This window comes from Pinus tabuliformis, chromosome 5_1 (genome assembly GCF_031772625.1).
Source record: "Pinus tabuliformis cultivar Carrire ecotype Pingquan chromosome 5_1, CPIR1, whole genome shotgun sequence".
Taxonomy (NCBI): Eukaryota; Viridiplantae; Streptophyta; class Pinopsida; order Pinales; family Pinaceae; genus Pinus; species Pinus tabuliformis.
The window spans coordinates 903,821,504-903,846,958 of NC_142305.1; the positions used below are offsets into that span (position 1 = coordinate 903,821,504).

Genomic DNA, 25,455 nt, shown 5'->3' on the forward strand with positions numbered 1-25,455 from the left:
GCATTTATTGCATGTTAAACCCTATTGCCAAGGCTGACATCATCATCTATTTATTGTTTTATGCATAAAAACTCCATTAAAAACCCTAGATCCTTCATATCTAATTTAAAGTCTTAGTCTTTTGTCGATTTATCATTGTAAAACTTTTTCCTCTATTTGTTATATGACATCGCATACCCTATCATTGTAAATCTGCAGAACTCTAACTTATAACAGCCTTGTAAATCACTTTAGTGGTCTAATCATAGAGTGCTTGAACTCTAGTGAAGATTATCTAAGGCATCCAGGCTTTGTCGGTTCTATATCCCAATCATTAGACCTCCTCCATCACCTTAAGCCTTTATTATTGAATATCATTCAGGTAAGCCTTTAATGGAAGCCTCCCTTGTGGTTAAATACTAATAAACAGCTAGAGAAAGGTTGTTGATGTGACAGTGGCAGCCGATCTCTTGTTTCCCTAAGGTCTGCATCTGCCTAGTGAGGCTTTACACTAGGCTTGCTAGATTTTGCAGCAATAGGCCCATTAGCCTCATTAGTGGGTTCCTTCAGGCCTCACAGATGTTTTCCTTATTAGCATCTAACTAGGTGGCTTTCTCCCATATGTCAACTTCAAATCATCGTCCAATAGGAAGGGCATACATGATAGGTGAGTTGCAAGTAGCAATTGTATATGGGCATGTGTGTTTGGATCCTCCTTTCAACAAAATCAACCGAGGCACCATGCAATTGAATCCATTGCTAGTGGATAGGCACAGTGATCTACAGATTGGATTTTTCAGAGATCAATTATTTATAGGTGCAAAATGTAGAGATTCTGAGATTCTTGACATCCCACAAGGGGATCCCATCCCCTTGAGTTGCCATTGTTAACATCCAAATTTGCATGTGCAATTGGAGGATTCAGAGCCAGCCAGCTATCATTAAGCCAGTATTAGTGATAAGTACATCAAGTTTTACAAAGACTAAAGTCCATTTTAGAGGCAAAGGTATTTCATAGGCACATTCATCAATTTGGGGAAATTTGTTGCTTTTAGCAATTTTCCTACTTGCTAGGAGCCCAATTTCATAGGTCCTTCGGTTAGAGGTGACCACATATTAGGGATCCTTGCAAGCTCAAGACGCTAATGAGTTTTTTCTGAGTGACATGCGAGACATTGTCGTTTTTAGCAAATAGGGTTTCAAGGCTCATATGACAATGCTTAGAATATATTTGGATTCTTTCGAGAAAATTGAATTCAATGAGCCTAATTTCATTGACATGCAAGGCACTGCTATTATTAGCAATGCTTATTTTTAGGCATGCTATGTTTGACAGTTATCTCCTGGCAGCACCCTTCACGTTTCATCTTCCCTATTTTTGCAAAGTCTTACTACTATTTTTAGCATGTCTATATTTAGTAGTACTATTATTCAGCACCCTTCATGTTTCATCTTTCCTATTTTTGCAAAGTCTTACTACTATTTTTAGCATGTCTATATTTAGTAGTACTATTATTAGCAAGTAGGGGCGCCAGTGTTTCTAGTGTGCAAGTGAGAACTAGTGTGAGTAGAGCAAATGGAAGTTTTCCAGTGTGACATGTGGTGGCTATTTCAACATTATTTCCTCAAGGAAACCCTAGGCGCCCTTTTTGGTAAATTATTCAGTTATCTAAAATTGGTTTTCCTGCTTCAGTTCTATTTTCAGTGAATTACTTGGCATTATTTTTGAAAAAGGAGGGTGCCTTCCTTAAATTAATCCTTTCTGCCAATTCCAGAAAACTAGGACATGGCTATTTTTGGCTAGGGTGACTTCCTTGATTAGTTTGCATGAGAGAGGAGAATTTAGTATTGGAACAGGCAACTGATTTTAGAAATACTTTATTTGGCAAGCCACAGCTCACTTGTCTTGAATTAAGTCAACATCATGAATTATTAATGGAATTTACACTGTGCACATGAGTGAATTTATTTTCGGGAGAAATCAACCCCTTCTTTGTAGTGAGAGTTGGAACAAGTTTATGGTTGATTACAGCAGTTTTCTTTATTCAAAAAGCCACTTAATAGTAGTCACATGTTGCATGAGCAGGCCATCCCCTTTTTGGAAGCTTAGAGAGTTATAAGAATAGGGAAAATGGCATAGTTTGGGTCATAGTTTTTCAGTGAGGAGCCAGCCTTTTCTCTTCCATCTTGTCCCTTTGTTGCTGCCTACTGTCTTTGCAGAGGATACTATTGCAGCGAGTCTTGTATTTTGCCTCTATGATTGTAATGTTCCAAATTTTGTGTGTGCAAAATCATTAAGGTGTGTTGCCAATTTTTGGCAATATTGAATAAAAAGGGGAAATTATAATTTTTTGTGGGAGAAAGACAGAAATTATTATTTTAATGAAGAATGGAGGCAAATTAATATTTTATTGGAGGATGGAGGAAAATTATTATTTTATTAGAGAATGACGGCAAAATAATATTTTATTGAGAAATGAGGCAAATAATTATTTTATTCAAAATGGCGGCAAAAAGTTTTCCAGTGGAAAATGGGTCCCACCAATAAAATAATGGGGAAAAAGGAGAATCTAGAAGCTGCAAGGAGGCTCCATGGAGAATTATAAATAGAAGAGAGACTCAATTGAAAATCATTCTATTCCTATCTATCTTATTGACAATTGAAAGAGACACATGCGAGTTTCAAGCAAAACTCAAAGGCTAATTTCAGTGGACTTCGAGTACCACCCTAGTTAGCTCTTGGGGAAGATCATTTCAGATCTTCTAATTGTGCTTATTGCAGGTGTTGAAGGGAGTTTGCTGAAAGAGGGACTCCTAGATCTGAAGGGAGAATTATTGGGCATTGTGATTCAGAGTTTGCACTGTGCAGGGCTATTCTCCATCACAAGGGCCAATAATTTGAAGAAAAATCTGAGTTTGCAGAATTTTGAAGGCCAAGGTTTTCCCTGTGAAGGGGCTGCATGTATCTGCTCTCAGAAGTACCAGTGTTTGCTTCAGTTTGGTCAAGTTTTCCGTTGTGGTTGGCTGAGTTCAAATGGGTACTAGGAGCTGCATTTCCAGTGCTAGAAAGGCTGAGTTCCATTGTGAGAAAATGGACGAGCTCCATTGAATTAAGAAGAGCTGAGTTTGTGGCATTTGCGGGCCACGTTTCCCTGATAAAAGGACGAAGTATCATTGCTAAAGAAGGACAAAACACCTCCCTACTTTGCTGGACGAATTTTATTGACAGAGGGGACGAGTTTGTGGGAATTTGGAGGTCAAATCAGCCATATATACTTGGCTGGGCGTGTAACTTATGATGGCCAAGTTCTGTGTCTAGAATGATCAAATTCCTTGGCATAATACAGTTTGTGCTTCCTCTCTGCCTACTGGACGAGTTGCCTTGGTGCTGGGCTGAATTTCATTGGGTCTGTTCGGTGCATTCTTCAAGTTTGGACACTTTCCCTTTGCTGGTGTGAAAGAGACTGGGGTCAAAAACACTACCCTTGCTGATCATATCAATTTTCTGGGCAGAATTCTCTTGTAAATTTGGAGAATATAAGTGGCTGTACCTTTCATTGTTCATGGGCCTGATTTTAGTGTAACTGGCAGCGCCTTTTTCTGTCAAAAATGTACTCCTATAGCAGAGTTAAAACTTCAGTAATGAAGGTCTGAGTTCCTGTGATCACTGCTGCTGATATATTGCAAGGGACGGAACATCAAGCTGAAAGTCCAATGCCATAGAAGACACCAGGTTTCTCTGTTTGTGTTTTCCAATGTATTTCCCTTTTTGAGCTTATTTGATGAATGAAAATAAGTTCCAGCTTGGCCATAATGCAATGTCTTTCAATAAATCTTGTTATATGTGAGCGTTACATGGTAATCCAGTCGTGGGATTAGAGTTTGGTTGCAAATTTGTATCACTGTGTATAAGTTCAATACAAACAAGTGAAATTTACACCTAAAGCAGTTTGCCAACAAAGTGCTTGACGAAAACTCATTTTTGTCATTTTGGGATATTTCCTACTAGGAACATTACAATGATGCACAATCTTTTTGACTAATACAATGATCCTGCAGAATTCAAAGGTTCAATAATCTTGTTTTGTGCAGTGGTGTGGGTGGCCTAAGTGCCTTTACTTTTATTGTATCAATTGTTTAAAGCACACATTCATCTTCTTTCTGTCTTTCAAATTTAGCAGTGTGAATTGGAATTCTCTGATATTCTTTAATTATAAACATTCTTATGTTCTTGGTTGTTTGCATGCATACCAAGGACAGTCATTTTATGTCTTGATCTGTCATACTAACCACAGATTTCTCTAGGTGATTGACAGTGCACAAACACTACAGATGCTCCCTGTGACTGGAAAAGCACCAGTTAAAGCAGAGGAGTAATAAGCGCTGACCTTGGGCTAATTACTCACAGTTGCCTCTTGGTTTTGCACGAACCAGATCTTAGCAATGTGGAAGAAAACAAGAAGGGATCCTAGGATTTATCCCTACCTAGGTGAGTGGAGACTCTTAGCTAGGTGTGAGACTAAACATACATAACCAAAATATACAACCGCTACTTTAGCTTGGAGAAAAGATAAATAGTAGACAGCAAGGAGAAGGGTTGGAAACCTAACTTACATGCCTAAAATGCCATGATCTCCACCCTATAGGAACACCCAATGATAATCAATTTCCGACATCAAAGCAAGAGAATACACAAGACGCATACACAAATAAAGATAAATCAACTAAGTGCAAGTATGAGTGACCCAATTACCCTCAATGAAGAATGTTACCTCCTCACTCACAAGCTTCTGTTGAAGTTTTCTTTAGGCTGGGGAAGAAGGTTGACTGAAGTGTGACTAGGGACAGAGCCAAAAACACCACAAGATGCAACCAACTAATCCAGTAAAGGGAGACGCCAACCATAGCAACCTTCAATGGGTGGAGATGGACAATCCAGATTCCAAACAAGCCCAAGAGAGTGGAAGATGGAAAGAAACCACAAGATTGCTAAAGAGAGTTCAATTTGATAGTGTTTCAAAGCATGAAAAGAAGATCCTTAACTCACCATATGGCATGGAAAAGATATTTTCTTCGTAATAATCAAATTGCAGGTTTTGTCTTTCTGAACCTCAATAGTTTGGGCCAACCATAGGTGCAATAGATGAAAATAAATCTTTGGTCCGCAAGTATCAGCAAATCATAAGCCACAAGCATGGTAAAGTCATGGAAACTCAAAACCAAAAGCACGAGATGAAACCACCTAAGGGGGAATTAGACCCAATAAAGTCCTCAATGAGCATGCCCTGATGGATTAGAGATGTTTTGGCCCTCGGGGAGCCAAATGAATCTCTCTAACCAATAGGAAGTTTGTCCAATGCATGAAACCCAAAATCAATCCAAGCGAGCCATGGAGTGGCCCAAATAGGGTAACCAAAGAGTCTCCTAGAGCCAAATATGCGACCAAGGGATAAAAGGACCAAAGTCTAGGCAATGAAAGGACCAAAGTCTAAGCTAAGTAATAAGGATGCTACCACAGTTCTAAACATATAATGGGAGGCCAAAATCACATGTCTAGACTCTAGACCACAAAGGGGAACTAAAAGGAAAAGTGGGGACCTCAAACACATGTGAGTTGTCTATCCCAAGGATGACTTGGAGGACCTTGATGTCATCATAAGGCAAGCCTATCATGGCTAGTACAAAATACGAACTTCATATAACAATATCCAGGGGGAGATGTGTATGGTTAGTATAAAGTGCAAAATCTATACACCACATATAGAGCCTTATGTACACCACAACATACATTAGACTAGATATTGCAATGGTAATAAACCAACCAGTATATCATAAGGTCTAGGTCCCGATTCCCAAACATTGGCAAGGAGTGAAGCAGATGTAAAAGGTACATTTGACTTTGGCATTATCTTCAACAGGAGTACTTGTAGAAGAAAACCTTTATAGCTATCTAATCTCTATGACATTGAGTAGATAAGAAATATTGGAAGCAAGAAGTCTACCAAGCCATTGCTATAAATTTTGGTAGTGGAGTAACGTGATGGTGTGCCGAAGTATCTATCAATTGCATTGACGACATAGGAACTAGTATTGTTGAAAAGATTAAGTATTGCGAGGTGTTTCCCTAAACATAAGTAACATGCATCCACTACCTATCAAGAGATGGGACTTTGTGTCACACTATATGGCTAATGCCACACCTAACCTGACTAAATGGTCATGATGACCCCATTATTTCACAAGACAAAACATACCACACTCTTCGGGAAAAATGAACCTTGGTGAGGAAATATCACCACTCTCTCTTGGTGGGGCAAATATCACCAGCGATCTATTTGGAGTTTCCTTCTTTCAACCTCAAATATTAGGAGTACGCAGTCCAGCTCCCCGATGGTTCAAGAAGACTCCGACAACAAGCCAATGCCCAATTCGCCCCCCTCATCCTCAACAATCAGACTCATGAGACCTTGAAATCATTAGCCTCATCATCCAATCTCCCTCTCGCACTCTTGGCAGGTTCTTGTGTTGGATTCTCCAACTTTCCAGTCTTGGACAAATTCACTTAGTGTTTTATATCATCATACTTTCGTCATGGTTTTATACATATATGTAGCTTTCTTTCTTTCTTTCTTTGTATCACTTTTGGCATTTTCCAGGAAGTGCATTAGCACTCTACATTGTATTCATACTGGTTGTACTCTTCAGTTGTATTGACCTACTTTTGTGGTTATTTGTTAGACATTAATAAAATTAACTTATCTTGGCCAACTAGTCAAGCCCTCAATGGTTTGAAGAGATTACTTTCATATGTCAAACAAAACTCAAGTGATCATGCAGTCATGTTGTGATCCAAAAGTGACTTTCATAGATGACTTTCATAGAAGAACCAAACACATATATTTTACTACATTTTGTAAGAGAGAAAACAATTGAAACGGAGTTGAAGTTCCAAGTTTGCACTTCTCATATATGGTAACAAACATTTTCACTACAGCTCTTCCTAAGTTCCAGTTACATCAGAGGCAATCGAATGTTAAAAGATGTGTATGTATAACTACAGACTACGTAGGATTGCTGTAGCAAATAGCCCAATGTCATGTCATCATTCGTACAGTCCATCTTATAACAACTTTTAAAAGTTCATGGTTACCCATCCCTCGGCAACTGCTCATGCAATGAGAATATCAGGTATGCAATAATCATTGGCGAGTGAATTTTTTGTATGCACTTTGTATGAGTTGAAACATTATGATCTTCTACATGTGTTCAGTTGAATCAGTTCAATTACTACAGTCCCAAGGACCAAATAGGTAAAAACCCTTGAAATGCTATAGAGCAGCCATGAAAAAATAAAAATAATTTGTCATAGGAGCTTTGACTGGGTGGCACAAAAAGGGATTTCGTTGAATATCCATCATTCGCTTCTATGCTCACGGGCACTGCATTATCTATCTATGTACAAATTTTCTATCATCACAGTCTACTTCTTTGAGATGTGACTTAGAGTGGTCTAAGTGACCCTGAGGCACTCTCCAAATCACTCTCTTTGTTGAGAGTCAGTGAAGCAATTCAAAGAGGAAAGTGAATGCCAGGAGTCCGAGAAAGCTGGCCTTGAGAATACATATGGGTATGGACTAGATACAAATAAAGCAATCAACTGTATTAATACTATAATAGAGTCATCAAAAACAGAGTAATTCTGAAGTAGAGTTAAAGCTGAAATTAACTTCTCAGATAGTCCACGGGGTAGCTCAATGGGCGATGGCCCAATCACCGTGGGTCAAACCAAAAAAAACAACAACAACTTTTATGACGGTTACAGAAAATCCAAGTCAAACGGAACTTACACAAATGAAACAGCTCCGCTTCTTTCGGGAATCGTGGATGCGGGTGCAAGATCGTGCTAAAGTTAAACAGAATACAAGAAAAGACCATGAATATTGAGATTTCCAGCAATTCAATTCAATGTACATTAAGAAGCGTTATCCAATACACACCTGCCTTTACTGGAATAATTGCCGTGGCGCCTACTGTCTCTCAAGACTGAAACTGAAATCAAATCAGATATACTAGAGTGAACCAAAGCGCTCGATATAAGCACGGATTCGGCGCTCGCATTCAATAGCCATCCAGTTTGACCGCATTTTGCCAGACAGTTCATCCAATCATTTTGGATTTGGTATTTTATTTAATTCTTTCTATCAGGTTAATTTCTTTTGTTCACATTCTTTAAGAAAATTGGCATACAAATACGATGAGCTCAACCTGACAAAACATAGTTCAACCTGGACTAAATTGTATTATAATCTCATGCTAGAGTCCAACACGAACGACAACCCAAACCAATATTGGTGAACCCTTAAACTTCCGAGAAGGCTACCCACGCAAGTTTCCAGCAGATGACAGCCCAACTCGCCATCGGTGAGCCATTATACTTTCCGAAAAGCTTGCCCACTTACTAGTATGCAGCAATTACCCTTCTATGTTGCCCTTTCAAGAAAAATTATCCTAACTCACCAATCTAAAATACAAAATTATTCGTTCTTCCATTTTTTCATTTTAAAAAAGAGAATGAGAGATTGACATTCTAATTGAAGGTCGATTTTAGTGTCAACAAAGGAATGTATGCATCTAGAAATATAAGTTCATAAAATGTGGACTGCATTTATGTTAATAGAAATCTAGAGAAATTTTAAGTATTTTTTATTTTTTATTTTTTATTTTTTATTTTTTATTTTTTATTTTTATATTTGGATTTGGATTTTCAACATTTTATTTTTATTTTAGATTTAGAGATTAAAATTTTTAATATATTATTTTTATTATTAATTTTTTTATATTAAATTATACAAAAAAAATTAGTGTGATTTTTTGGAAGTTTGTCTAGTGGGTTTTGTCTATCTAATTTCTCTAAAATCTAGCAGGAATTTATTGAAATCACAAGCTTGATAGATAACCCGTGCACAATCGAAGTGCAGAGTGCTGAATTATAGTAAAAAAAAAAACTAGTTTAAATAACACAAATGAAGATTTAACCTCAAATTTATAGGTCGGATTGAAGCACGGAACAACTCCTAAAAAAATTATACATTATAAAATTTAATTATAAATGTTGTAAATGTATATATAAGTATTGGAATAATTTAATTAATAAAGTAAATGACCATTTCTTTGGTCAAAAAAGTCATTTGGTATATTAATTTCACTGCGCTCATAATTAGTTATTCTTATTTAAGTCATTTCACTGAGCTTATGATTAGTTACTCTTATTTAATTTATTTATTTCAGTTTTTAATATAAATTTTAAGATTACAGAATTTACATATAAACTCGCATAATTGCATAATATTTATATGAAATTACCATAATCAACCTAGATCTATTTTAATTATATATCTACCAAGGTAGAAAGGGATCAAATATTTTTCTTGAGGTGCAAACCTCTTTTAATGAAAAGAGATTTCATCCCTCTAGGTACTTGGTAGATATAGAGTTAAGATGGATTTATGTCGGTTTAACTATTAGTCTTTAAATAAGCCACATTAGAGAAGAATATCATAGAGCCATGCAATTACTTTAAAGGTATGCCTAGTTTGAAATGGGGCTTCAAGAACTTTTAGCTTTCCAATAAAATTAGATTAAAGAAAGTAAGCTAGCATAGCCATATAAATGAAAATCTAATCTGAAGTCAAGTCCCGGTAGTTAAAGCATTTCTTCTATTGAGAGGTCGAAGTGATACTCTTCTTACAAATATTTCATGAAATAGATCTTCCTAGTACAAATATTCCATGGACATAGATACCATTGGTACAAATATTCCTATGGAGTATATCACCTTGATCCAAATATTCCATGAAAGTAGCGTTCACCGAAAGGACGGTGAACCACCATGGACATAGATATCGTTGGTACAAATATTCTTATGGAGTATATCACCTTGATACAAATATTCCATGAAAGTAGCGTTCACCGAAAGGACGGTGAACCACAAAGGAAAAAAAAATTATAAAAAGAATAAATATATGTTTTAAACGTGTATACATTTAAAAATTAAAAAACATTCAACAAAATTCTTAACCATGTAGATTCACTCCATTTTACTATTTGTAGATTATTAAGGAGTTGTCTTTAGTGCGACTTTTTGGACTTTCTAATCTCGCGGGCGGAAAAATTTGAGCTGAAATCTTGATTTGTGTTATTTAAACTGGTTTTTGAGTGTATATATAGATTCACCACCGTGAAAAACCCCTAGGGCACTTCAATTGTGGAGAGTTACATATCAAGCTTGTGATTTCAATAAATTCTTACCGGATTTTATAGAAATTAGATCGGAAAAAGTTTTTGAGTGTATATATAGATTCACCACCGTGAAAAACCCCTAGGGCACTTCAATTGTGGAGAGTTACATATCAAGCTTGTGATTTCAATAAATTCTTACCGGATTTTATAGAAATTAGATCGGAAAAACCCACCGGAAAAGCTTCCAAAAAGTTGCACTAAAGACAACTCCCATTTTTAATCTATAAATACGATTTGTTTCAATGCCATGGACCAATACCATAATTGATCAATACTACAACCCAAAAAAACCATAACTCACTTCATAATATATATATTATTTTTATAACATTTTTTAATTAAATTTAAAAAAAAATGGCATAACTATCTTTGAGATAAATCTCCCCCTATCACTATTAAGAATATTCTATGGACACTTTGTAAAAATTAAATCTCTACCATTCACTTACTAATTATTGATAATTAAATTAATATTCTGGAAATCCTATTCCAAAATAGAAGTAAAATTAAAGTCGAAAGGAACCATTACTATTATTGATAATTAAATTCCCTATTTCAACATATTTAAAAAGTAAAATTAAAATAGGAAGGAACCATTACTATTATTGGTAATTAAATTAAATTTCTAAAAGTCCTATTCCAAAATACACACCTAGAGGCATACTAAAAAAGTGAGATTAAGGCGGGAATCATCTATAACTATTAAAAAAAGTAAGATAAAAGAAAGTTTACTTTTGTAATAGGATACAATTTAACTTCAGTAATACTTGACATATCCATGTTAATCAGACATTTAACTTATATGACCACCTTACTATTAGTATAGATTGGTTTATAGATAAAGTTAATATTAATATAGTAATATATATTGTATACGTAAAATATTTTCAATGTATAAATTATGTATAAGTATATATAAATAAATTTAAATTCATGCATCAAATATCATGGTTATTTAATATCTTGGGCATGTAAACCTTAAACCATCAATGTTAAATCTCTTACTATATGAAGATTATTTTAGTTACTCTATCACTATTTGAAAATTAAACCATTCTCCATTTAAATTTGACTTGTGATAAATACTTATTGCTCTCACATAGTTTTTTTACCCAAAAAAAATATTTCAAATGATATATTAGTTTAATTTATAACCAAAATTTGAAAGCATATATGAGAAAGTGAATGTAAGATTAGAAAATGACTTTTTCTCAAAGTAAGTATATATATTAGTTTAATTTATAACCAAAATTTGAAAGCATATATATGAGAAAGTGAATGTATGATTCGAAAATGACTTTTTCTCAAAGTAAGTATATGTGTGTGTTGGGCATTTGTTAAGACACTTATTGATATGAAGTCATTGGTTCAATTCCCTTACTTGGATATATTGGACATGATGAAAACATAGTTCCTCCAAACTTTAAATAAAAATATAATTAGAATAAGAAATGTATTACTTAAATAAAAAATAAAAAATAAAAATAAATAAAATAAAATTATATATATATACAAATTTTTATAAAAAAGATTCTAACATATTATAATTTTGAACTTTTTATATTTCAAATGGAAAAAATCAAAAATAAATAAAATACAAATAATAATATGGTTTATCAATAACCACAATAAAATTAAATTTTGATTTATTACACTTTAATATTTAAAAAAAACGTACATGCATCGAAAATTTATTATGATCACAATTATCAAATCATTATTATTAAATGTTTTTATCTAAATAATTTTTGAAATATAATTTAAGTGTATTTTATTTTTTATTTTATAATAATAATTTGAATAAATATAATAAAAAATATGAATAAGAAAATAAATATTTGTAATAATTGAATAAACATATTTATATTTTGAATCATTTTAAAATTTGATCTTAGTAATATAACGACTAAAATAAAATTTAAAATTTTCATATATTAAATTAATATTCAAGCCCTCATTTCCTGCCATTGAAATTCCCAAAAATGTCAAGAATGATTCGCGTACAAGTCAGGAAACACTCCTATTTAATTATTTTAATCAACTTCAATTAGGTGAAAATTTCAATTTTAATTAGGTGAAATTTTTTTTGTTAATTGTGATTAATATTTATTTAGATTTATATGGTTTATCAAATTTTAAGAAGGAAAGTAAGAGATATTCAGAATTTTTTAGCATTTTATTGTTGAAGGTTTTTTATTTCAATTTAAATTGGATGAGGATTTGTTGATTTTTTTTTTGTTTTTTAATTCACTGCCTAGATTGATTCTCAAGGGAATATGCTCAGCATATACTTAGTCTTAATGCTTATCAAGTTATAGTGTGTTACAGAGTTGTTAGGTTGCATTGACTTTTAATAAATTTAAAAAATTAGGTTGGTGTCATGTGGCTCCCTCTCCACCAATTTCCTATGGATTTGAAATTATTCCAATTCTAATAAGTTTGTATTTTAATTAGATGGGAAATTAATATATAAGCAAATTTTATTTAGCAAAATGGTCAATTTTACTATTAGTATAGATTGGTTTATAGATAAAGTTAATATTAATATAGCAATATATATAAAATATTTTCAATGTATAAATTGTATAGGTATAAGGTACTATATAAGTAAATTTAAATTCATGCATCAAATACCATGGTTATTCAATATCTTGGGAATATAAACCTTAAACCATCAATGTTAAATCTCTTACTATATGAAAATTATTTTAGTTACTTTATCATTATTTGAAAATTAAACCATTTTCCCTTTAAATTTGAGTTGTGATAAATACCTATTCCTCTCACACATATTTTTACCAACAAAAAATATTTCAAATGATATATTAGTTTAATTTATAACCAAAATTTGAAAGCATATAAATGAGAAAGTGAATGTAAGATTAGAAAATGACTTTTTCTCAAAGTATTATTTATATTTATTTATATATATATATATATATATTAGGTCCTTTGTTAAGGCACTCTTTTAGGTGAAGTTATTGGTTCAATTCCCTTACCCGAAGTGATATATCGGACATGACGAAGATATAGTCCCACCAAACTTACAAAAAAAAAGATAAATAAAATTATAATAAGATTAGAAGTGTCTTACGAATAAAAAAAAAAAATTTATATAATTTTTTTTAACATATTGAACCATTTTTTATATTTTAAATAGAAAAATAAATAAATAAATAAGAATACAAAGTAATAATATGATTTATTAATAATAACAATAAAATAAAATTTTGTTTTGAAAAAGATCGGTTGCGCGCCCTAACCCTGCTACACGCTCTCTCGACCTTCCTCAGCTCTCATGGCCCCTCCGGATTGCTCACCGGAGGGGGGCGATCCCCAGCATGCGTTCTCTGCTCTCGTAAAATCTCTCCCACCACAACGGCCTCGCCCAGCAATATCAAAGTTTGTCAAAAAGTTGGACATTCTCCAAGAACTTAATCTACCTCCAACCATTCCTCGCATGGTAGCCCTCTCTCTTGCAGAAAAAGGTCTCATCGGCCAGTTCATGGGCCTCTGGCCATCTCCAAGAAGTGTGCAACGATGGGTTGAAAGAAATTGGTCCGACAAAATACAAGGAAAAATCTCCATCAGATTCTGTGGAAATGGGTTTTTTACCTTCCACTTCGAATCTAAAGAAGATAAGGATTTAATCTTCAGGAATGGGCCTTACTTCATGGACACCAAAGGCCTATACTTAAACAAATGGACCCCGGATTTTGATCCGGAACTAATATCCCCAACGCTGTCCCTGTCTGGGTTAGACTCCCTCATCTCCCTCTTCACTGCTGGGGAGATGATTCGGTTCGTGCAATTGGAAACGCTGTTGGCAAGTACATAGATCGCAGCGAGCCAAAGGATAATATGCAAGCATGCGCGCGCATTTGTGTGGAAGTGGATCTCGACAAAGGCCTACCGGAAGCCATCAAGCTCAAAGTGGACGATTAGAGCCATATTCAACAAGTTGATTACAAGCAAATACCGTTCAAATGTAAGGTATGTCACAAATACGGCCACTTTGCCAATCGTTGTCCCTCTCTTGTTAATGTTGAAAATGACCCACAAGAAGAACAGTGGGAAACAGTAAAAAAAAAGAAGTCGGCTCCCTCATCTAAAGCACCTCCAGAATTTGAACCCCCTGCCTCAAAGATTGCCCGCCCCTCCTCATCCTCCCCTCCCTCATCCTCCCTCCCTTCTCTCTCCCCTCCCTTGCCCCCTTCTACCTCCAATCCCTTCTTGGTATTATCATATGCTCCTCCCTTGGAACCCTCGCATCTTCCCCTGATTCCTTCAGCTGCCTCTGATCCTTCCCCTCCTCTGGTTATCCCTTCCTAGACTTCCCTCGAACCCCCCCTCTCCAGACTCACCAGGGGCTCATCCAAAGATCATGGAGCCTCTAGCGACTCTCTCAAGAAACCTGGCCCAGGCAAAAAATCTGCAAAACAACATCGAGATGAGAATGCCCAAAAGGACATAGCAATGGGCACTTAAAGCCCTATTGAATCTTACATATTAGGACAACATGATAAAGAGAAAATCCACAAGAATCAAGGGGGGCGAGTACCTCTCCACACACCACTCTCCCAATGATGAAAATCTTATCTTGGAATTGCAGGGGTATAGGGCACCCCTCCAAAGTTGCAGCCCCGAAAGATCTTATTTTTTGTGAAAAACCAGGGATCTTTTTGTTACAGGAAACAAAGCAAAGTCTACAGGACATGACCAAAATCATTGAACAGAACAAGCAGTACAATGGAAGCATCAATGAATCTAGGGGAGCTTCCGGAGGAATCGCTATAATCTGGAATCAAAACATTTGGAATTATAAGTCAGAAATTATCAACCAGCATTGGATCCAAACAGTGTTAGAAAACAAAGAAGATGAGAAGATTCTAGTAATATACAACATTTATGCGCCTAACCACTTCAGGGATAAGAAGCGTTGTTGGGAGGAAATCAAAGTTAGCATGAACGCAGAGGAGAATACCAATATCATATTAAGAGGAGATCTAAATCTTGTTCTCCATGCTAATGAGAAAAGAGGAGGTACTTTCTCCCCGGATCCATTCAGAACTCAACTAGAAGACATTATGCATGACCACGATTTAGTCGATATCATTCCAAAAAACAGGAGATACACTTGGAGCAACCGCAGGCTAGGTACAGGCAACATAATGGAGAGATTAGACAGAATTCTAATTAACGTCATGCTTCTTTCTTCCTTCACTGCTGGGTACGCTAATATTATTCCCTGTTCAGCATCCGACCATTATCCAATTTCTCTTAATCTGGAAAAGCATTGCCCTCTCGGACCCATCCCGTTTAAGTACAGCCCACTTTGGAATGGTATTACAACAGTTAAAGATATTGTGGAGAAATCGTGGAGGCGGCATGTTGAAGGATCTCCCAGATTCATTTGGGAATCCAAGCTTAGAAACACCAAACAGGCGATAAAAGAATGGGCGAAAATCAATTATAAGGAGCCTGAAAGGATAAAAAAGGAGATTAAAAATACACTAAACAGCGTCCAAAAGGAAATAGAAGAGCAGGGCCTCACCCAAGAGAATAAAGCGCTAGAAAGCAACTTATATTCTCAGCTTTGTCGTGTAAACATAGAGGAGGAATCTAAATGGAGGATTAAATCGAGGCAACTCTGGTTGCAAGGAGGGGACCAGAATACAGCTTTTTTTCACAAACAGACTACTGTGCGGAGAATAAGTAATACTGTCAGCTCAATCTTGGACGCTGAAGGTAACCTTCAAACCACCCAAGAAGCCATCAGACAAGCTGCTACCAATCACTACCAAGACCTTCTAACTGAAACAACAGATGAAGAGGATTACGATGACCTGCTATAATTCCTTCCCAAAAGCATCAGCAAGGAAATGAATGATATCTTGAACAAGGAAATTGATGAGGAGGTTAGAAGAACCATTTGGGCTCTCCAGTCGGACAAAGCACCAAGACCTGATGGCTTCCCCATTTGCTTTTATCGCGCCTTTTGGGGATTTATAAAAAGAGATCTCATCAAAATTTTCAAATGGGTCCAGCGGAAAGCCAAAATCGGAGGTTATACAAATGCCACACATTTAGCCCTCATTCCCAAAGAAAATCGACCTTCTTCTTTTAGTCGATTCCATCCCATCTCCCTTTGCAACTCGTCCTACAAGATTCTAACAAAAATTCTTGCTTCTCGCCTCAAATCCTTTATCCCTTCACTCATTTCTGAAAACCAAGGGGGTTTTTTGGCCAATAGACAAATTACAGATTCTATCCTCCTTGTCCAAGAAGTTGTTCATTCAAGCCAAACTAGGAATGAGAAAGGGTTTGTCCTTAAACTTGACTTAGCCAATGCCTTTTATAGAGTAAGGCACACCTACCTTCTATATGTATTAAAAAAAATGGGATTGATGCAGCCTTTTTAAATCTCATCAAAGCTTGCATCTCCGGGCCCTGGATCTCTCCTCTTGTTAATGGACGACCTGGACCTGCTTTTCAATCTTCGCAGGGTCTTAGGCAAGGTTGCCCTCTTTCACCTTACCTCTTCCTATTGATTGCTTAATCCTTCAGCAAAGCGTTGGACTTCAAGTGGAGAGTTGGTCTCATCACTCGAATAAAATTTGGGAATGGTGTAAAGAACATTAACCACTCTCAATTCGTTGATGACACCCTTTTAATTAGAGGAGCCTCCATGATAATAGCCCGGCGATTTAAGTTTCTGCTGGACAAATACATGAGGTATTCGGGTGGTCAAGTCAATCAGCGGAAAAGTTGTATTTATGGATGGAACACTTCAGCACAGGTTCTGCACAGCATAGCCACTATCCTTGGGGTCTCTTGTAAATATGAATGGTCACATTTCACTTACTTGGGCCTGCCAATAAGTGTAGGCCCCTTGAAGGCTGAAGTTTGGGACACAATTATTGACAAGATGAAGAGAAAGGTGTAGCGTTGGGGTTCCATCTGGCTCAACCCAGCTGGCTGCCTCATACTTCTCAGATCAGGTATTTCCTCCCTACCTCTATATCAATTTTCTCTTCTTCAAGCTCCAGCCTCTTTCCATTACAAAATGGAAGTCATCCTCCGCCAATTCCTCTGGCAAGGAGGGAAAAATGACAAAAAGAAATTCAATCTGGTTAGCTGGAAGCAGGTAATCCAATCTCAAGATAGAGGTGGTCTTGGGATTAGATCCCCCAAATTTCTTAATCTTGCCTTTGGAGGCAAGATTGTCTGGAGGCTTATCACTGGTCTCTCTGCTTGGTGGAAATGAGTGTTGGAGGTCAAATACCTAAATTTCCCAAGGCAGCGACTCCTTGATCAAGATATCCCTATCAGAGACTCTTCCAAAATTTGGCATCTATGTAAAAAAGCAATTCCTCTCATGATCCAGAATATCTCCAAAGTCCCCAAAGGAGGTGTTGATATCAATATTGGATCAGATAAAATAATGGGCAGGCAGCCATTAAACAGCCATGCTGGAGTCATTCCCATTCTCACCTATTTTAATAGTATAGGAATTCACCACCTAGACCAGATCTCTCTATGGGACAACCACTCCAATTTATGGATAGGATGGACATTCCTAGCCATTCCTGTTGATCTCATGGCCAGTCTTCAAGCCCTTCAATCCCACTTGCACGGTATAGCTCCAATTAAAAAGAATGAACCTGATGGCTTTCGCTGGGACCTGTCAGGCTCAAATTATACTGTCCAATTTGCTCACCAGTACATTTGCAACAGCCATCACCCCATGTCCACTTGGAACTGTTGGAAAATGGTTTGGAAATCTAAAGCTTTGCCCAAAATTAAATTCTTTCTGTGGACCCTTCTGAAAGGGAAAATACTTACTGTTGAAAACCTTCAGAAGCGGGGTATTATTGGTCCTTCATGTTGTCCTAACTGTCAAGCAGCTGAAGAATCTATACAGCACCTTTTTATCGTCTGTCCATTTGCTAAAGCCTGCTGGAGAAGCACATCCTATAACAATCTCATTCCTTGGAGTGATCAAGACTTCGTAGGAGAGGCTATTCATCAATGGAGGAAAAATTATCCTTGGAAACAAAGAAAACACAACACAGTAAAAAGGGTCTGGGACACCCTACCTCTCACTATTTTATGGTCCATATGGCTTGCCAGAAACCGTAAAGTGTTTAAGGACAAGGACTCAATCACTAGGAATCTATGCAACAAAGCAAGGAGTCTTGCTTTGGAAACTATTTCAGTCAAAAATTGCAGAAGCATAGACATCACCGATCTTAATGTGGAAGAGCGAATTTTCATTGGCTATATTCTGGACAGAAATAATAGTAATCAAATTGAGACCACCAGCAGCAACATGCAAAGTAAAATGTATTACAGTTGGAAAATCCTTAAGGAGGAAGAATTTGCTACATGGCTTAAAAACTGCAACACTTATTATCTTTTTTTCGATGGTGCCTCGAAATCGAATCTTGGGATTGCTGGAGCAGGGAGAGTGATTTGCAATGCCAATGGAGATTGTATGGTCTCATATGAATGGGGGCTCGGGCACCTTTCCAACAACAGGGCTGAGGCTTTAGCCTTGTATCAAGGCCTCATTCAGCTCATCAAACTTGGTATAGACACAGCTCACATCTTTGGAGATTCAGCAGTTGTTATTGGCCTTATGGCCCAAAACAAAGATTCACCTAACGTCCTTCTTCAATAGTCCATCAACAGGTGCAAAATTTTGAGCCAATCCTTCATCGCTCTGACCTTCCGCCACATCCTTCGTACATTCAACAAGGATGCCGACATTCTTGCCAACAGGGCATGCAATAGAGCAATGGGCAGCCTACGTTGCAATAATGAGGAATCTTATCAATATCTGCCATGACACCAAGCCACCTCTATCCTTTCCGAGTCCTCAAATCAGAAACCGCTGACACTTGGAACTGGTTCAAGATTCTCATGATCCATGTCCAAGACTTTATCTGCATCGAGATTCACCTTCTTACAAAAAATCCAATCCCCTTCATTGCAATCATGAAACTCGCCGGCTTATCTCATTTCATGACTCCTGTTCCGCATTTGTTGTCTCCCTCTCGTGACTTCTCCTCCTTGCTAAATCCTTTGCGCCTCCCATCCTATTTATTCGCTCTCCTCTCTTCCCTTTCTCAGTCTTCCCGAGCCTTCCTCCCGCTAGTTTATCCTTCTGCCGATCTTCGACTCGGCCTCCCTTTTCTCTATCCACTCACAGGCGCAGCGCATCTGCCTTGGTTCCTGGATCATCTCTCAATAGCTTTATCTCACCTTATGGCGCGCAACAAGGATTGTCTTCACTGTTCAGATCTCCAAGCAGAGCTGGAGCAAGTCCGAGCCCATCTAAAGGCTTTGGAAGATAAAACCGACAGTCAACATTGTATTGTTAATGAGAAATACATAGCCGACATCAACTTGCTCTACCATAGAATCTCTTCTCTGCATGAACAATTCAACCAACTCTCCAACAGGTGTAGTCATGCGGAAGAATCTATTGACATTTTGAAATACATGATGGAAAAGAAAAACACAGCTCCAACAAGTTCGTCAAGCTTGAAGCAAGTCGGCGCCGACGACAAACCTGAAGAGTCCACTGCTCGGCACATCAGCCACATTAATATAGATTGATATGCTTTGTAAATGTTGTTATCTATTACTGCAGTTTGTTAGGATTTACCTTTGGTCTTTGGTTTTTAAGAGCCCAAAAGGCAGGATCAAGGAGGAATTTTGTTTAAACTGTAACTCCTTCCCTAGCTCTTCTTGGCACCTTAGTATGTATTTCAGGAGCTCAGTCTCCCTCTCTTTTACAGATTTATAATATAGCAACCGATTTTGTAAAAAAAATAAAAAAATTGATTTATTAAACTTTAATATTTAAAAGCAAATGTACTTCTAAGTTCAAAGAAAAAATGTGGTGTGAGAAAGATTTAGCAGCTAAAAGAAAATTAAGTTATTATAAGAACGTCATCAACCCCACCCTAGAAGATCAAAAGTATCTCTCTATTTTAATTAGCTCAAAGAAGAAAATTAATATAGCTAAGATTAGAACGAACTCTCATGAGTTCCATAGTGAAACAGGTCATTGGGTAGTTCCTAAAACACCATGGATGGAAAGGATTTGCCATCTTTGTGAGAATAGGAACATCGAGGATGAAAACCACTTCCTCTTAGAGTGCCTCACGTACAACCACATTAGATCTCAGTTTCATAATCTTTGTCGCAATACTGACCTTCCTAGGCTTTTATGATGTCAAAATTATAGTGAGCTCGGGAGGCTTCTCTCCAAGCTTTTTGAGTATAGGAATAAAATCTTAAATCAAACTAAATAATTTGTTTCCTTAGGTCAGACAGACCAAAGTTTGGTCTCAGTGGACATTAACCATCATCATCATCATCACGTGCATCCAAAATTTATTATGATCACAATTATCAAATTATTATTATTGAATTTTTTTATCTAAATAATTTTTGAAATATAATTTAAGTTTGAATAAATATAATAAAAATTATGTGTAAGAAAATAAATATATGTAATAATTGAATAAACATATTTATATTTTGAATAATTTTAAAATTTGGTGTTATTAATATAAAGACAGATAAAATTTAAAATTTTTCATATATTAAATTAATATTTAAGCACTTATTTCGTGACATTGAAATTCCCAAAAATTCTTAAATTGAGAACATTTTTAGGAATGTCGAGAGTGATTCTCGTACAAGTAAGGAAACACTCGTATCTCATTATTTTAACCTAATTTCAATGAGGTGAAATTTTTTTGTTAATTGTAATTAATATTTATTTAGATTTATATGATCTATCAAAGTTTAAGAAGGTAAGTTTAATGAATGTGAGTATAAGAAGTATAATCTAAAAAAAATTGTTTTTCATTTTTAATTATTTTAGTGTCATAAAGGTGGTAAACTAGTGTTTTGGGAATTGATCAACTCTTAGTTTTACTATAAAGTGAAGATTTGTTCTTATTTTGGTAATGCTTATTTTCTTCTTAACATCAGTGAAGTCAAAAGAGCATCTTTTACTTTCAAGATTGAGTTGATCACCTCCTTATAATATCTAAGAGTTTCACTATGAAATTCGTGAAAATTTGTTCTTATTTTCTTAATGTTTATTTTATTCTTAACATCAATCAAGACAAAAGAACATTTTTTATATGAAGTTCGTGAAAATTTGTTCTTATTTTCTTAATGTTTATTTTCTTCTTAACATCAATCAAGACAAAAGAACATTTTTTATTTTCAAGAATGGGTTGATCACTTTCTTATAATATCTTAGTTTTCCTTTTCTCTACAATTCTTTATCACTCTGCAATTTCTCCTTAAATTTTAATATAATAATATTTTTATTACCCTTATTCTACAAAATTATTATAGAATAATTAGACATATAATGAATCATATTAAATGCAAACCAAAGCAATCTATGCAATCTTATTTATAAATAAATATGGCATACACAATTAGAATTACCATATTATAATATGTGGTAGCATTTATGGGAGCTTCTATGGTTTTTGGTGGCGATCCCAAGAAGGGACACGTGGCTGTGACCGTTTAATTCTTTCGGTTCCGAATTAAGTTTGGTGACAAGGTTTTGGTGTATGACTTTAATGTGGTTTATTGTTTGTTGTCTACCCTCTATACTGACCTCGGGCTTGCAACTATGGGTTATCACTTCCGTCGAGGTGTTTGGAAGTCTTTTCTCCTTTGCGATGGTTTGGCTCTGCGGGCGCTCTATGCTTTCACCTGGTATTTGCGATGGTTGGTAGGTTTCGTGCCTTGCTTGTCTTGTATGGTGGTTTACTGTGCTTTGTTGGTTCTCTATGGTCTGTTGGTATTATGCCTCTGCTCATTCTCTGTAGCGATTCACTGCTCTGGTTTTTGGAGGGTTTCAAGTCTTCTTCCTCCTGCAAGTCTATTTGTCTCTGTTATTTGCTTCAAGCTCGTCCCTGTTCTGTTTGTGGTGATTTGTATGTTGATGTTTGGTCTGGTGACGATTCGGCTCTGCAAATTCAGGTTCATGTCTAGCTGTTGCACGGGATGGCTTGACGAACTCGCTCTCAAGTAAGCTTCTCCTTCCAATTTCAATTTCACCCCTTGTTTTTGAGGTGCTAATGCTCTAGCTCCTTGGTGAGTAGGCAGAACGCATCCATGGCTCTTTTGCTAGTGGAAACCCTCTGTTGTGGGTCTCAGCTCTCGTCCTCTGTCATGAAATCGATCCTCCTCCAGGTAAAAACCCTCTTTCCTCTTCCAATTGGTTATTCACTATTGTTTTGGTTTCGTGGCTCAAACTGACCGCTGCCCGGCCGTGTGGTGGTGTGCAGGCCCTTCCAGGGCAGCTCCACAACTTCGACCTGGGGACTATTTGCGGGCTTAGGGAAACTCGAGTAGGGTCTTTCCGTGGTTGTAGCGGTTTCTTGGTTGCTTTGTTTCTTGTTTGGTCTGCAATTGCTCTGTCACTTGCTCTTGTCTGTAGTCAGCTATACCCTTGGGGTTTTGGTTCATTTGTGTCTGTATGTGATCTATGAGGTGTTCATGCCCTCGCTGTTTGATTTAGGCCTAGCCTGTGGACTGTAATGTGTTTGGTTTTCATGGGTTTGGAACCCTCCACGATTTCCAAATTATAGAGTTTATACAATGAATTTTTGTTGAATGAAAAAAATGAAAATGCGATGTACAGGAAATGCTTTTAAATTCATAATATAATAGTACCTGGGTTTATTTTGTTGAGAAAAGAAATCTATATGCTGGTGTACCTCTATTTGGTTCTTGGTATTGAAATGCCTCCTGTTACAAATGCTTATTGATGCTTATTCGGATCTTTTGAATAAATGGTTTCACTGTCTTGCTTTCATTTTGATGCCTGAAACATCTATGCACAGGGAATATAATAAAAATTAATCTACTTCCTTAATGATAGATTTTGAATTGTTTGCTATTATAGAAATTCAAATAATTGTGAATTACAACTTCTGGGCTCTCTCTCCTCTCTGGATGGCAGCCCTTCCATCCTCTCTGATTTTCCCTTTTCAATGCATTATTAGCAGTTTCTTTACAGTTGAGGAACTGTTCCTCAGTTACTTTTTAGTTGTTCAACAGTTTCTTCAAACAAGTCCCTAACTAATCCTATCTTGATTTGCTTGCCTAATTTTAAAAACTAACAATGGTTGAGTCAGCCTTAATTTTAAATGAAACAAAATGAAACAGAAACTCAAAGTGTTTCCCTATCTGTCCAGCAAAATAAAATAAAATAAAAACATTTCCTAGTTGTCGCCTCTTCACTCAGATGCTCCTGCATCAGGCTCCCGAGGTAAATTAAAATCATGGCTCCTGTCCATGAGCTCTTCAATAGAGTACCCGACGCTTTTGGTGAGCTCCAGTATTGTAGCAATAATGCTACAACTCCTGGGGCTTCCTGTCTCTTAATTTTATCAACCCAGTAGTTCGTACAAACTTGGAAGCGACGGTGCTGTATGCACAAGTACTAGCCCTTGTCGCAGCTGTCACTTGGTCAGCTGGCACAAGTCCGCAAGGGCTTAAGCCAACTTCTATAGGCTCACAGAAGAAGCTTTATCAATGATGGACGAAAGCTAACTCAAAGGAAGGCTACGCTGCTTGACAAACTGAATCAAAAGCATGTAAATCCATGAAACCCTAATTTAACTAGTCTATCTTCTATAATGCAAAGAATGTGGATGCAACTCCTATGAATGCTGTCATTACCTCTAACAAGTGTAAATGCATGGGTCTAAGCTACTTGCATCATGAGAAATGTGTTTTTGTGTTTTTCCTTTAGGTGTGTGGAATGAGTGTGAACTTGGCCTAATTAGGGTTTGATTGTGCAGGTGGGATGGAGAAGGAAGGAAAGTGTGGGACAGGTTGGGGAGGCTAGGAGAGGTTCCTAAGGATCCTTAGCACCCATCCACAGAGGTCCCTCACGTTCAGAAGCTTGGCAACGAAGTGAATGGCCTCCTACAGGAAGGTTGCAGGGGATCCTACAGGATACTCTGTTTTCTACAGGATGGCTGTGCACGTCTAAAGGATGGTTGGCCGTGGAGGTTTTTAGGAGTTGATGGAGTGTTGGAGTGGTGTGGGAGGCTAAGGGGGATGGAGATGGACTTAATGATGTCTTAGGAAATGGCAAGTCAGACGAAGGAAGGGTGCATGCAATGGGTTGATGTTTTGGAAGGGTGGAATCAACGAGAGTGAAGGAGATGGAGCTGTACGTGAAATGAGAGAGTTGGAGGGCACGTGAGTGAGATAGAGAGTGAATAGAACTTGCAGGTGGATGAAGAAAACGACGAAGGAAATCGCTTGAGCAAAAGCAGTGTAAATAAAACAAATGACCTGTGCATGAAAACAAGGAATTCATTAACCAATTATGCCATGAAACCTATAAATCCAAAATGGAAACCAAGCAATAAAACTAATGCGTGAGAGTGCAGTATGGATCAATGTCGAGAATGTATGAATAAATCCTTAATGAAAAACGTTCATGTGGCAACTTGCATGGAGATGAAACGACTGCTGTTCTTTTTGGTGGCTGATCATGGTCTACACCCCAATCCCAAACAGTGAGATGGCAGTGAGCCTTTACAACCTGTTTTTGTTGGAGCTCCAAGAGATTTATTCTACCAACCTATCAAACTTGAATACTGAAAGCAAAGCATCATACCAGTCCTATCTATGCTAATGAAAACAATTAAACTAACAAGCTGGAAATCCGAATTGCATAGGAAACTAAACAAACTCAAGTGCTGGACCTAATTGTAAATGCATTACAACACTCAGGAGGTCTATGGCTCTCAGGTTGGGCCCTAACCTGAGAGCTATAGCTCCTTGAGAAAACTCAGAACTAACTCAAAAGTGGCCTCCTTTATTCATAATCTGATAACATGCCAAATTGGCTTACAAAAGAGAACGAAACTTGAGTTGTGCTCCAAAATTACAATAGTAATACGAGAGTTTCAACAACCCAACCAAGGCTAAGGCCTCTATACTTATACAAAACGATGATCCAACAAGTATCCATGATTCTAGGAGCTCGGCTGTTTAATCTAGAGTTTAACTGCTGATCCTGTAGGATGGTCATAAATGCTGTTTCCTGTAGAGCAGTCTTGAACTGCTGTTCCTGTAGAACAGTTGGCCGTGTATTAAGCTCGG

At 36.7% G+C, this 25,455-nt stretch overlaps 2 protein-coding genes across 5 annotated transcripts in view; one reads left to right on the plus strand and one right to left on the minus strand.

Annotated features, from left to right (window-relative positions):
• The window catches only part of LOC149167736 (thioredoxin H4-2-like), a 283,584-nt gene extending 275,020 nt beyond the window's left edge, over positions 1-8,564 (minus strand). For 2 of the 4 annotated variants that reach the window (XM_089433114.1, XM_089433115.1), the window contains exons 1-2: positions 7,977-8,496; positions 7,827-7,882 (exon numbers count right to left, since the gene is read on the minus strand). Coding sequence is in view for 1 of the 4 variants with exons in the window: in XM_089433117.1 (XP_089289243.1) it covers positions 7,827-7,882; positions 7,977-8,140 (220 nt within the window). In the remaining 3 variants the exon portion in view is untranslated. Of the gene's footprint in view, positions 1-7,826; positions 7,883-7,976 lie in introns of all 4 variants that reach the window. The other 2 variants (XM_089433118.1, XM_089433117.1) reach the window with 2 other exon arrangements.
• A 6,429-nt stretch (positions 8,565-14,993) lies between these two features.
• LOC149167737 (uncharacterized) lies at positions 14,994-16,133 on the plus strand. The gene has a single exon (XM_089430580.1). It carries the CDS (start codon positions 14,994-14,996, stop codon positions 16,131-16,133), a length of 1,140 nt encoding a protein of 379 aa, XP_089286706.1.
• The last annotated feature ends 9,322 nt before the right edge of the window (positions 16,134-25,455 follow it).

Bases quoted from the DNA above. Each gene is read 5' to 3' on its own strand.
- LOC149167737 (XM_089430580.1), top strand. From the start codon at position 14,994: ATGACCAAAATCATTGAACAGAACAAGCAGTACAATGGAAGCATCAAT.